This window comes from Eucyclogobius newberryi, unplaced genomic scaffold, assembly GCF_026437365.1.
Source record: "Eucyclogobius newberryi isolate DKJ021-1_F unplaced genomic scaffold, fEucNew1.0.hap1 SCAF_17, whole genome shotgun sequence".
Classification (NCBI taxonomy): Eukaryota; Metazoa; Chordata; class Actinopteri; order Gobiiformes; family Gobiidae; genus Eucyclogobius; species Eucyclogobius newberryi.
Window position 1 is genome coordinate 28,438,890 of NW_027315801.1, and position 12,372 is coordinate 28,451,261.

At 43.7% G+C, this 12,372-nt stretch overlaps 1 protein-coding gene across 2 annotated transcripts; it reads left to right on the forward strand.

Moving 5' to 3' along the window:
* Window positions 1–392: 392 nt before the first annotated feature.
* Window positions 393–11,891, forward strand: zhx3b (zinc fingers and homeoboxes 3b). 2 transcript variants are annotated; one of them, XM_072449787.1, is made up of 6 exons: window positions 393–734; window positions 5,894–6,736; window positions 6,814–6,912; window positions 7,493–8,896; window positions 9,632–10,309; window positions 10,806–11,891. In XM_072449787.1, exons 2-6 carry the CDS (start codon window positions 6,029–6,031, stop codon window positions 11,043–11,045), a joined length of 3,129 nt encoding a protein of 1,042 aa, XP_072305888.1. In that variant the 5' UTR covers window positions 393–734; window positions 5,894–6,028; the 3' UTR covers window positions 11,046–11,891. The 2 variants fall into 2 exon arrangements, with proteins under 2 accessions (XP_072305888.1, XP_072305887.1); XM_072449786.1 differs by having other exon boundaries at window positions 393–730.
* The last annotated feature ends 481 nt before the right edge of the window (window positions 11,892–12,372 follow it).

Consider the following 12,372-nt stretch of genomic DNA (forward strand, 5'->3'; position numbering starts at 1 on the left):
CATATCATTTTATTCTATGTTAATATAGTTAATAGTTTTATTATGGACTTATTTATTTTCATATCTAAGCCAAGACTTTGCGGGTAAAATGTGCCTATTGGCAACACGCTAGGCTGCCTAGACCTATAATATTGTACTTTAATTTGGGACAAAATTAAATGTATTCAATAAATAAATGTGAATATGAGTAGAATATGCGATATTTAGAATAAATATTAATATAATATAAGGGCCAGAAAGTACATGTGCATTGGCAGCTGTTTGACACCTGGACCGGGGGACAGGTGAGACGCGGTGGACAGTGGGCACACCGGGCACAGTGGGCACACCGCGGACACGCCGTGGGCACAGTGCAGTGGGCTTATAAAACTCCCTGGCCCTCACCAAACGGGACGGGATGTGACTGACTCACTTTTCTGTCTCTGCGGCGAGCTTCACGCCAACTCTACGTCTGTGACGTTTGCGTCACGTGCCCATCTCTTCCCTCTGTACGTCTGCCGTATTTTCCTCCTCTGCTCTGTCTGATTTACCGAGCGCACCAGGCGAAAACACAAGCTCAACACACGAGCACTGTGGGCCCCGTGTCACGTTGATCCCAGCTGCGTTTCAGAGGAGACGCTTTACCCAAGTTACCATCAGCTGCAGCCGCCTCCGTCTGCGAGCCCTCTGCGCCCGTAGCATTGTAAACTTTTCACAAATCAGCGCCAGCAGCGACCCGACACAAAGCCAGGTGAGTGGATTTGTCATTTCGAACTCTCCGTGCCTCTCCAAACTTGTGTGGCGCGCACCTTTGCGGGCTTTGGTGAAGTGGTGCTGGCCAGCTGTATGTCGCCTGCCTAAAATGGCGACAGCCAACTGGAGGGGAGAGAGAGTGGTCCTGGGCTGAGGTTGGGTTCTGCTCGGATTCTGCCTGTGTCTGTCACTGGGCTTTGAACGTATGATCTGATCTGAGTGGGCTTTTCTCTCAGCCTGCGTGAGCACGTCTGGCTGCTGCGCACGCCAATCAGAACGTGTGCCCAATTTAGGAATAAAAATATTCTTAATTCCATTGCCACTTTTGTTAGAATTTAATATAGTGCTCACATTTCTCTTACTCAACTATTGCACACAACAAATGTTCAAAATGTGTTGTGATTGTCACCAGAAATGTTGTTGTTGTTGTTGTTGATGGTTTTTTTTAACTTTTTCTTGGATTGGCAAATGCCTTTTGTGACCTGTTTAAATACTTGTGCCACTATCCTCTCTATCAGGAGAAGGTTGCTCTGGTCCCATGTGAACAGCCGCCTCAGTGTTGACGGTGTAACTCGGTGTAACTCAGAGGATTAGAGGGATCTTTCTCAGACAGCTCATTTGTGTCTGACATCCATGTGAGCCCAGACACTGTGAGCATAATCCAGGTGGATGTAGGCCTGCATCACACAGCTCACCTTTGAATCACTGAAGTTGTACCATCATCAAATTCTCAGTTGCCCTAAACATTTGTATGAATTGTTAGACTTCCTTAGGCAATACAATGAAAGGGCCAACTTACTTAGTTATTATGCACTTTTGGGTTGTTGCCCTAGTAGCTGATGCCTTCTGGGAACAGGCCCTGTAGATTACAATGCTGCTTCTTGGTTTTTAAGTCTTTGTCTTATCTTGACCTGTGAAAACGATATATCTATCTTTTAATGATTCTGTCTGGATTAGTCACGCTCAAATATCAAATTAAATGAATCTTCAGTATTTTAACATGTTTTTGCTCATCCACACCAACGTTGGTTTGAGAAGGAGCCTTTTTGGTTGTTCCTGAGTGTGGACCAGTCTTGTCGTGGCCCTCTCATGTTTCCACCGTGTGCAGGATTTGGTCAGCAGCAGTAGCAGCCTCTGCTCTGCTTGGCTGGTTAAGAGCTTGTGATGTCAGCCATTTTAGGTTGGGTAGCACAGAGCACGGTCCTCCGCCATTTTTCTTTCCCTCCTCTCTCAGCAACCCACTTTTAACGCGTGCACTGACCGTAGGCTCAGCATTGCAAACAAACTAACTCACAACTTTCCGCTCCTTGACCTGGGACCCACAATGGGAAGTGAAATGTAGACACACTATTTTTGATTCACATTATTTACAGAGGCCTCAACAAGTGTGAGTGGTGGCCGATATTTACTGAAATAAAATATCCCAATATTCAGACAGTATTATGTCAGGCTAGCAAAAAGTGTTAAAACATGTCTTTAAGTGTATAAGCTGAAGTTTAAGTGTCATACAAATGTGAAATGATCCATTTACACTTTACATGTTCTTGTTCAATCAGTTCTTTTTGCAGCATTTTTTATTCACAATATAACCGATTTTAAAATTTTGTATCAGCGAAACAACATTCACAATATTGTCAATACTTTGGTACTCGTCCCCTCTAGGTGCGAGAGATGGTTGTGACTTGTGATATTGTGATGGGAGCATTATTAGGTCCGGCTGGATTTTACTTGGACTTTCTGATCGTATCAATACATAATTTTTCATAATTGTGTTTCATCTTGCCTCCAGCTGCTGAAGGCTCTAGAAAAAAAGCCTCCAGAGTCACCAACAAGCTTGCTTAAGCAGATGACTGCTCCCTGAGCTTACAAGAAGGCGTCAACTCTGGCGACAGCGCCCACACCTAACTCGGAGACATCAACACCCTGCAGAGAGGCACTGAAATAGGAGCAGGGCAGTGACTCTCCACATACCAGTTCCACTGATGTGTGCAACAAACTGGCCTCAACAGAGTCAGGGGCTGCAAGAGCTGTGTGCTTTAGAGAAATGGGCTTGAAGGAGACGACAGAGAAATAGAGCGAGGGGTGTAGAAAGAGGGTAGGAGATGGTTGCCATTGGCGACAGTAACACACCAGTGGCGCTGCCGACCTGTCTCCCCTGGCCAAACTTGGATGAACAGTGAGAAGCAGTCAGAAACCAATAAAGTGCTGGTCTTATGTTACTGAGGAAAGTAACCAGGGGCTCCAAAGTGTGGTGCGGGGGCCAAACACTGATTGTTTGAATTATAATTTGGCCCTGGTTTGATTCTTCATGTGAAGAATTTAAACTATTTTAGATCGGGTGTGTGTTTTGTGCAACCAACTAAATTCTGCCTTTGGCCATAGTGTTGACCCATCAAAACAGTAGTTCTGTTTTTGCCATTGCGTAGACTCTTTGAGTTATGAGCACCTGTAAAAGGTTAGTCAAGTGAAATTGGATCCGCTAATCCGACTGCAACCTGCCTAGGACCACATAGAGGATGAGAGGACTATCACTGCACATAACACGCTGTATTTTAAAATGTTATCAGGCGATGGAACAAAGCAAAACAACTTGTCTCGGTTTGTCAGTGGGACAGTTTGACTTTGATATTCTAGTTCAGTAAACAAGGCTCGCAGACAGGCAGACACAAACACGCGCGCGCACACACACACACAAGCAGTGTAAAGACCACGCATAGCCCACCACACCCGGCACATCTCTGCACTCAAAGTCTCACAGGAAACCCACAGAAGCTAACAGACAAACTCACTGTCGCACCATGGTCACTCAACCTGTGTGCACCCTGTGAACAGTGAAGAGCTGATGCTGAGGTGAGTCAAACTGCATACCGCATTCCTGTGTGACAAGTCTTCTTCATTTTACATGCTAGTTATGGTCAGCATTGTTTGAAAAGCTTGGTGGGTTAGAGTCCGTATAGACCATCACTACCATTTTAGTCAACTTAAGTATGTCATAATTTGCACATTACTACATCCAGTTGTTTTAAACGAGGTTAAACCAGGTCAAAATTGGGACTAATAAAACTTGTGGCTTAGGGCTAGGCCTGTCTATTTTAATAATTTAGAAGTTGAGCATATTGTCAGAGAAATATCATGATAAACAAATATTGAAACTCTTGTTGTCGCTGACACCATAGCTCTAAATCATGATGCTCCCAGTAAACCATTTCCTAAGTGAACCACATAGTACGCACAATAAATGTTGAGTCTCAAAAAATATTGCTATATGATAGATCTATAATTTATTGAGTGATAAATCAATGGGAGTAATTATCGTGACGGGCATAACTAGGGCCAAACCTTGGATCTGAAGACTTGAACACCTGGTTGACTACGTTGAGTCCCTGATTCAGATATTATTTTACAGTCTATCGAATGGTGACGTTGGTGGCTGTGTTAAAGTCCGGCACCAGGTTTCATTAGGTCAGAACATTCCAGTTCTTGCAGTGGAGGCGGGAGGGGTGAGTACTGTGTGACTGTAGATCTGAGCGGGGGTTTGTGGGGTAGGGACTGGCAGGGCACTGGGCTGTTGGTGCTGTGGTTGGAGGAAAATTCCTGGCTCAAACACCTCACTGCTTCCTGCACAACAGTTCACACCCCTCGCTTTCCTCGCCTCCTCACCCTTATCCCATCCCCCACCACCCACATACACCCAACGGGACCACATGACTGATGGCTGGAATTGCCCACCCATAAACCTTTGTTCACGTCATGTGACCAGGCAGCCTTGGCAGCGCTGTGCCCCTTGATGCAGAACTGAATGGAAGGGGAGTGTTGGAAGGGCGCAAGGGCAGTTAGTCTCCCTGGGGTGTGTGCGTGTGTGTGTGTGTGTGTGTGTGTGTGTGTGTGTGTGTGTGTGTGTGTGTGTGTGTGTGTGTGTGTGTGTGTGTGTGTGTGTGTGTGTGTGTGTGTGTGTGTGTGTGTGTGTGTGTGTGTGTGTGTGTGTGTGTGTGTGTGTGTGTGTGTGTGTGTGTGTGTGTGTGTGTGTGTGTGTGTGTGTGTGTGTGTGTGTGTGTGTGTGTGTGTGTGTGTGTGTGTGTGTGTGTGTGTGTGTGTGTGTGTGTGTGTGTGTGTGTGTGTGTGTGTGTGTGTGTGTGTGTGTGTGTGTGTGTGTGTGTGTGTGTGTGTGTGTGTGTGTGAGAGACTGTGTGTGTGACTGTGTGTGTGTGGAGCATCACGTTCACTTCACTGGAGGAAACTTCAGTGTTTAACCCCTAGCTCTCCATCAACTCTGAAGTATTGAGTCTGTGTTTAACAACTACAGAGCAAACTATCAATATACTCTCTCATCTCTCGATTTCCAAGTCGTCACAGTTTGTTGTTGTGCTTCATCGCTGCTCTGATGTGCAGACAGTATGGCTGGATGATACAACACGGTTCATTTGTGACTCATTTCTGGAACTGGTAAGAGAAAAAAAAATGTAATGACAGATTTCAGATTTGAACAAAGATCAAGCTGTGTTAAAATAACTTGTCCTTTTTAGTTTAAAATATTTTTTCTATCCAAGCCTAAGTTTTCATGTCGGTGCAGAGTGAGTGGCCGAGTGATTGCCCCACAGCCATCCTCATAACCATCAGCTCCCCTCTGTTTTTGAGTAGAAAACACCTCAACACATGACACGTTGTCTTTTTATATATTCATTCAGTTGTTCGACATCTTGTAAATATCTTTTTTTTTTGCACTCGAGTTTCTGCTTAAAGGTGAAACTGCAGCTCGGAAAACGCCAGAAAATGCAGAATGCGCTCTCCTCTCGGTTGGGGGTGTGTCCGCGTGAGGCGAAGTGAGGCAGTGCTGTGTGTGGGGGAGGGGACAGAAGGGGAGACGAGAAGAGCTTTCCCCCCTAAAAAAAAACTCCAGTAAAGCCGCAGTTTGGGCTTTGACTGGTGCTGCTCAAACAGGAGGATTGGTGTCACTTCAATACCTGCTACTTGTTATCATCAACTGACTAATAACTTCTTAATGGACGTGATGCTGCCAACGCTGTATGACTTACTTTATTATCCTCCTTAATATTTTACTTTTCAAAGCTGTCGGTCGTTGTGGTTTGCTTGCAACAAATTATCAAAATATCTAGTTCACAAAAGGGGGAAAACTAAATCGATTTTCCCACTTTGCTTCCAGGACGCCCTCAAGCAGTGAGCGAATGACCTGAGCTGTGGACATGCCCTCCCATCCTCCAACCCCCACGTCTGGCCTACAGTGAACCAGAAACCGGTTTGTATTCTCACACCACCCTGACGACGAGCTGGTCACGCCATGGCCAGCAAAAGGAAGTCCTCGACCCCTTGCATGATCCCGAGCAAGGCCCTACGCCCCGCAGATGAAAGGGACCAGGATTCTCCCATTTATCTCGGGCCGTCAAGCAGTTTGGAAATCGATCGAAATAACGTCCTGGATGCAAGCGAGGAGGCGGAAACTGCAGAGGAGAATGATGGCACTTATACCTGTCGGCCTTGCAACTTCGAAACCTTGGATCTTAATTTGTTTTTGGACCACGTATACTGCGGGCACCCTGATTTTCGCGCCGACTCCAGCTTCCTTTGCCTCACCTGTGGAATTTCATCCGCCAAGTTTGAAGGGCTTGCACTTCACAACGCCCGGGTTCACCCCACCATTTTCAATACCTCTTTGCAACTGAAGATGAAGGACAAAAGGGCTGTGGTGGAGCAGACTTTACTCAACAGGACAGAGACTGGAAAAGATGTTGAGATTGCGATCACAAAAACGCCCATCATGAGACTGCTCAAGGGCAAATCCGAGGCCAAAAAGATTGTAGTCTCTCACAGCTTGGCGGATGAAGCGGAGTCACTTCCTGGGGCGAGAGAGACTGACCGGAAAGACTGTACTGCAGCACTGAGCGTCTCCGATCTGGTCCACAACGGCACAGCTAAAGTCATGCCCTCTGCCATACAGATAGTCAATGGGTCTGGAGCCTTGCCAGTGCTCAAGACTTCTGTAACTCAAGTAAGTATTTTTAAATTCTCAGGCAACTTTTTTTTCACTTTACTTTTTATTGCAATATTTCTTTATTATGTTTGTAGGTGGTGTCGGTGGTTCAGAACAAAAACAAAAACTCCACACCTGCTGCTGCATCAAATGTGTCCTCTTCATCATCACAGTCTTCTAAAAATCTTCCTAAGGTAATTTTCTTTCTTTTTTGTTATTATTTTGATATTGTTTTGGTTAGCCATAACTTAGTGCAGGGTTCTTGTGGGTCAGATTGTTTTTGCATTGCTGTGAATTCTGTAATAAAATATAAAAGGTTTTTACCAACATTGCCAAACTATAATTAAACTAGGACTTGACTAGTACCAAATCGGTCTGAACTGGCAAGAAGGCACAGCGGCACCTGAGCCAAACTGTGCGGAGTTTGCATGTTTCTCCCCTTGTCTGGATATCAACCTAATTTCCTAATTTTTAAATGTGGACAATGGAGACTAATCTAGTCTAACCAGAACTATCCCAGAATTAAACCAGGAAAAAACAAGAGACATTATATATTTGTATATATTTGAGAGATGGGCCACGGTGTTCAATAGTCTTCAGTGAGTAGTGTTTATTACTCACTAACTAGAAGAAGAGGTTAGCACACTGATTTTTCACACTTGTCTTAATTTGCCTTTATATTTGTGGAATTGCTAATTGAAGAGCTGGGCAGGTGTAACTACAGAGATCATTCTGTAATTTCATGTGAACTAACATTTTACTTTTGCATTCCAGGTGATGATTCCTTTAAGCAGTATTCCGTCGTATAGTGCCTCGATGGATGAGTCATCCTTCCTGAAAACCTCTTTTAGCAAGTTCCCGTATCCCACCAAGGCTGAGCTCTGCTACCTGACTGTGGTTACAAAGTTTCTGGAGGAGCAGATCAAGATTTGGTTCACTGCTCAGAGACTGAAGCAGGGCATCAGCTGGTCCCCAGAGGAAATTGAAGAGGCTAGAAGGAAGATGTTCAATACCATAATCCAGACAGCACCAGCCAGTTCACCCAGCACTGCTCAACACACCATAACCGTTCTGCCTGCCTCACTGGGGGCCACAGGCCTGCCCCAAATCCTCCAGGGGTCTTTAGTCAGCCAAGGCGGGATGATTGTTACACAGCCTATGATGGCCAATGGGATTCAGGTTAGCAGCGCTCCTGTGGCCCTGGCTGTTACACCCAAGCCTCAAGCAGCCGCTCGCCCCATGATGCAAGCTCGCCCTGCTGCCGCCCTGGTGGCGGACAAGGGTATTAGTATGGTCATAGGGACTGTAGGCAGTAGTAGTGTAGAGACCAATGTTATTAGTTCCAGTAAAAGAAATGGAGCCACGTCTGTTAATAATGGTCAAACAAGTGTTCTCAATCTTAGTCTTGGTAGCAACAGGCGTGCAAAAAACAATATTATCAATGGTAAACATAGTCATGTAGAGTCCCAAAATAAAAGCAATTGTAAGGTTAGCAGTGAAAACAAAAATGTCAAATCCAGTAGTTCAAGCATTTTACAAATTGACAGCACAGACCGTAAGAGCAAAGATGTACATGGCACAAATATTGATAATGATGTTATTCACTCCTCTGCCAGTAATTCTCCAAGCATCAAAATGGACAACCCTGCATCACCCTCCTCCAAATCTTCCTCGCCTTCTCCTGCAGCTTCCTCCAGCTCCATGTCTGGCTCAAAAACTCCTGTCAACCCGTTTTTGGACCCCAGCTTTTACAAGGGCAAGAAGTCACAAATACAGCTCGGTGCTTTGAAAGATAGTTTTCTGACCAACCAGTTTCCCGACCAGGAAGAAGTGGACAGGCTTATTGCTTTGACTGGACTCACTGTGAGGGAAGTTAGAAAGTGGTTCAGTGACAGACGCTACCATTTGCGTAATCTAAAAGGGTCACATAAAAGGGACAAGACTTCAACCAGTGCTCCAAGTACACCAGGGAGTGGCACTGCCAACAGCGGTACTCCTCTGGATCTAACGGAGACAAGTGGCACACCAGACGCTAAACCAACCCTGAACACAGCTTCCCCTCAGAGCCCGCCTGTGTCACAAACTCCCACCTCTCCCATCACTCCCTCCAGACGAGCTCCCAGACAACAGTCTCCTGACTTCACTGCAATACGCTATAAGGAGAGAGAACCCCGTCAGGTAACAGAATTCCAAAGTATTTTAAATACACCTGTAAATGCGGTAAAAGTTTTTGTACCGATTATGTTTTGGGGCCGCTGCTGTGTTTGAGGGTTGACTGTACAGTCCTTTCACAGAGAAAACACTATGTTTGGAGATGAGTCTGGTAATTTTCCACACTGATTTTGATTGCGTTGTTGTGAATTAAGTCATTCGTCCAGGAGTGTTCCTTTTTTTTTTTTTTCTCTCTCTCTAAATGTAGTCAATAAGATTCAAATGTAGCCATCTGGACACTGTTTTAGAAACACCAAGATGTTTCGACTTTGTCATTCTCAAAAAAGAAAAGTTCTCAGACCACAGATTGAGAATGACGATGGATGAATGTCAAGAAGTCTTGTTTTTGTACTGGTTTCCAGAACTTTAATCTTTTTCTACCATGTTGTTGTCACAAAAGTGGTGGGTGATATTGACAAAAATGAATATCTTTATGTTTTCAAGTATCCTGGAAACCCAATTCTAACAATATTATGTCAACAGAAATGTGTTAAAGACATCTTTGAAAATATTAGTCTAGGCTATAATCTATAATCATCAGACAAATGTGAAATGTCTGTAACATAAGGTAACTTTTTTGGTGTGCATTTTAGTCCATAAACTATATACATAGTCAATTTATACAATATAATCTACACACAATATTATATACAGTAGCATAACTATTACAAGTTGCTTAACAAGATGATTTTTATTTTGTAGGTGAAGGCACTGGAGGCGAGCTTTTCTCAAGACCCAGACCCATCTAACGAGGAGGTAGACCGACTCCGATCCGAAACTAAAATGACCAGACGTGAGATTCACGGCTGGTTCACAGAGCGGAGGAAACGCGAGGCAGCTGAGAAAAGGAGAGAAGAGGAGGAGCGGGCAATAAGGGAAGAGGAAGAGCTTGAAGAGGATGAAGAAACGCCTAAAGTCAATCCTATAAAAATCAATCTGAAAATGTTAAAAGTGACTGAATCCAAACAAGAGGCTGAGGCTTGCAAAAGTCCTGTTAATTTGCAAAACACACCGTCATCATCGCCAGGTCCCATCCAATCCTCGAAGCACTCCTCCACAGCACCCAAAACGATAGTGTCTCCCAAACCGGCAGCTTATAGGGGCAAGAAGACCCCTGAACAGCTGCATATGTTAAAACAGGTCTATGCCAGGACACAGTGGCCCAGTGCTACTCAGTACGACGAACTGATATCGGGTACAGGACTGCCCAGGCCCGAGGTGGTCCGCTGGTTTGGAGATTGTAGATATGTACAGAAGAACGGACAGTTGAAGTGGCTGGAGACGTACCAACACTCTGTAATGAGTGAAGATCTACAGAAGGGGAAAGAACTGGCTTTGCAGGCACATCTGGACAACTACGGCCGGCTGAACGAGTCTGAGGTATGGGAGCGAAATGTCTAGAGGCGCATGTATGTTGTTATTGAACTTGGCCATAGCGGTGTAGTAGGGCTGGGGGATGTGACTATAAAAATGAAATTGTGATCTGATCTGTGTGATGTGCTATTGTTGTATTGTGATTCCGTGTTTCAAAGAGGACATAAGGATATATAGTATGAGCTTTTGGTGGTGTTCCCTCATCACTAATTTAGTAAATGGTGCGTTTCGATGATTCATAAAGGTTTGAGTAATCCTTTATTACCCTGAATTCGAGGCTCGAGTACACCAACCCCATATTCCGCGCACCAACATCCTCTTTACGTTCTTTGTGAGGGACAGACAGAATCACAGTGAAATGTAAAGATTAGAAGAAAAGCTTTAATTTGTTACCACTGAGACTTAAAAATACTCATTGTACATGGATCATTGTGAAAGTCATAATGTGATGTATATAATTGCTCCTTTCAATTTTATTGATTGTGGCATTTTTTGTGTCCAGCTCGAGGAGTTGACAGAAGGCAGTGGTTTGACGGGGGACCTGGTAAAATTCTGGTTTTCCACCAAAGCCTCTTCACTCCTGTTACCGCAAAGTGAGGCCACAAAGCCTGTTGTACCAGGTTCAACCTCATCAGATGCCCAACAGCCAGGATCCGCGTCCCCTATGGAGCCACAGCGTGGAGCAGGAAACGAGGAGAAGATGGAGCAGTCTGTGTGTGGTGTGTCCAAAATAGACAAGTGAGACTGTGAATCTGACGTGAAATGGTCCAGATGTGATGATGTGAAAAGATCAGACACATTACGGGCCATATGCATATGGCAGCTGTGGTAGAAGCAAGAACTATGGGTAATCCAGAATATAAAGTGGAATGCTTAATCCTGAGTAGATGGTGTGTCACTGCTTTGCATATGGGGTCGCAAATTACAAATGCCTGATTTGTGTGATTAGTTGGAATGCAATAATTAAAATTCTCAATTCATTACTGTAACATTTTTTTTAACATGCTTGGTATAAGAACAATTATGTTCATAGTATGGAAAAGTCGAGGCCTGTTAAGTTGAAACTATTTTGCAGATGGCCTTTATGCTGGAATCTGAAGGTGCTGCTGTTGCCGGATCACAGGGAAAATATTGAAGAAATTGTTTTCTCCCACTACACAATATCCTCAATTCCCATCTTTTCTAGTGATCACCAATTGCACACTTTGATTATTTTTTTTCTAACTGACAAAAGTTTCAGAAATCTAATGACAGTGGAATAGCTCTTGATAGAAATGTAGTCATTTAAAGCTAAATGAGCTCTATAGAGGCTAATATGGGGTACTGTACAGCTCTTTGGAATAGGGTGCTTGCCTTAATGTCAAACATTATCATTCTTTTTTGTTCTTTTGCACTCAATCACTTTCAAATCATGATTGCATCCTTTCTGAATGTGCTAACATGTGAAACAGCAGCACTGATGTCATTTCTGGGCCTGTAAGTTTTTTGAAATTAGTTTGATGCCTATCATTCAAAGATGTACATATTTTTGGTAAAGATTTAAAAAGCATTCATCGTTGCTGAATAAATTGTCCTCCAAAGAATGCAAGCATCTTGTCTAATAAACTGACTTTTGCTATATTTGTATGTATGAAATGTTTGTGTTTTAGCATTGAGTGCTGCTTGGCGTTATTGATGTCTGAAAATAGATTTAAGGTTTTTTTTAATGTGAAAAATTGTTTGTTCCAGCAAGCTCCATGGTATAATGTAATTTTTTTTACAACACTATTTGCAAAATAAAAACTTGTAATACAGTGTCACTGTTTTGTTAAATATATTTCTTCACAACCATACCAGACTTTTCAGAGAATAAGTAGACTTGAATAAACTTGAAGTGGCAAAGATAATTAGGTGACTGAAATTTGATTTCCCTTGAGTGTCAAAGTCACACTCTGCTTTTATTTTAAAGAAGAGTAAATATTCTACCCATCTTGGGAGAATATACTGTGTGTAAAATATCTAATACCGTCCAGGGTGTACCCTGCCTAAGACCCAAAATCCCTGGGATAGGCTCCAGTCACCCGCGACCC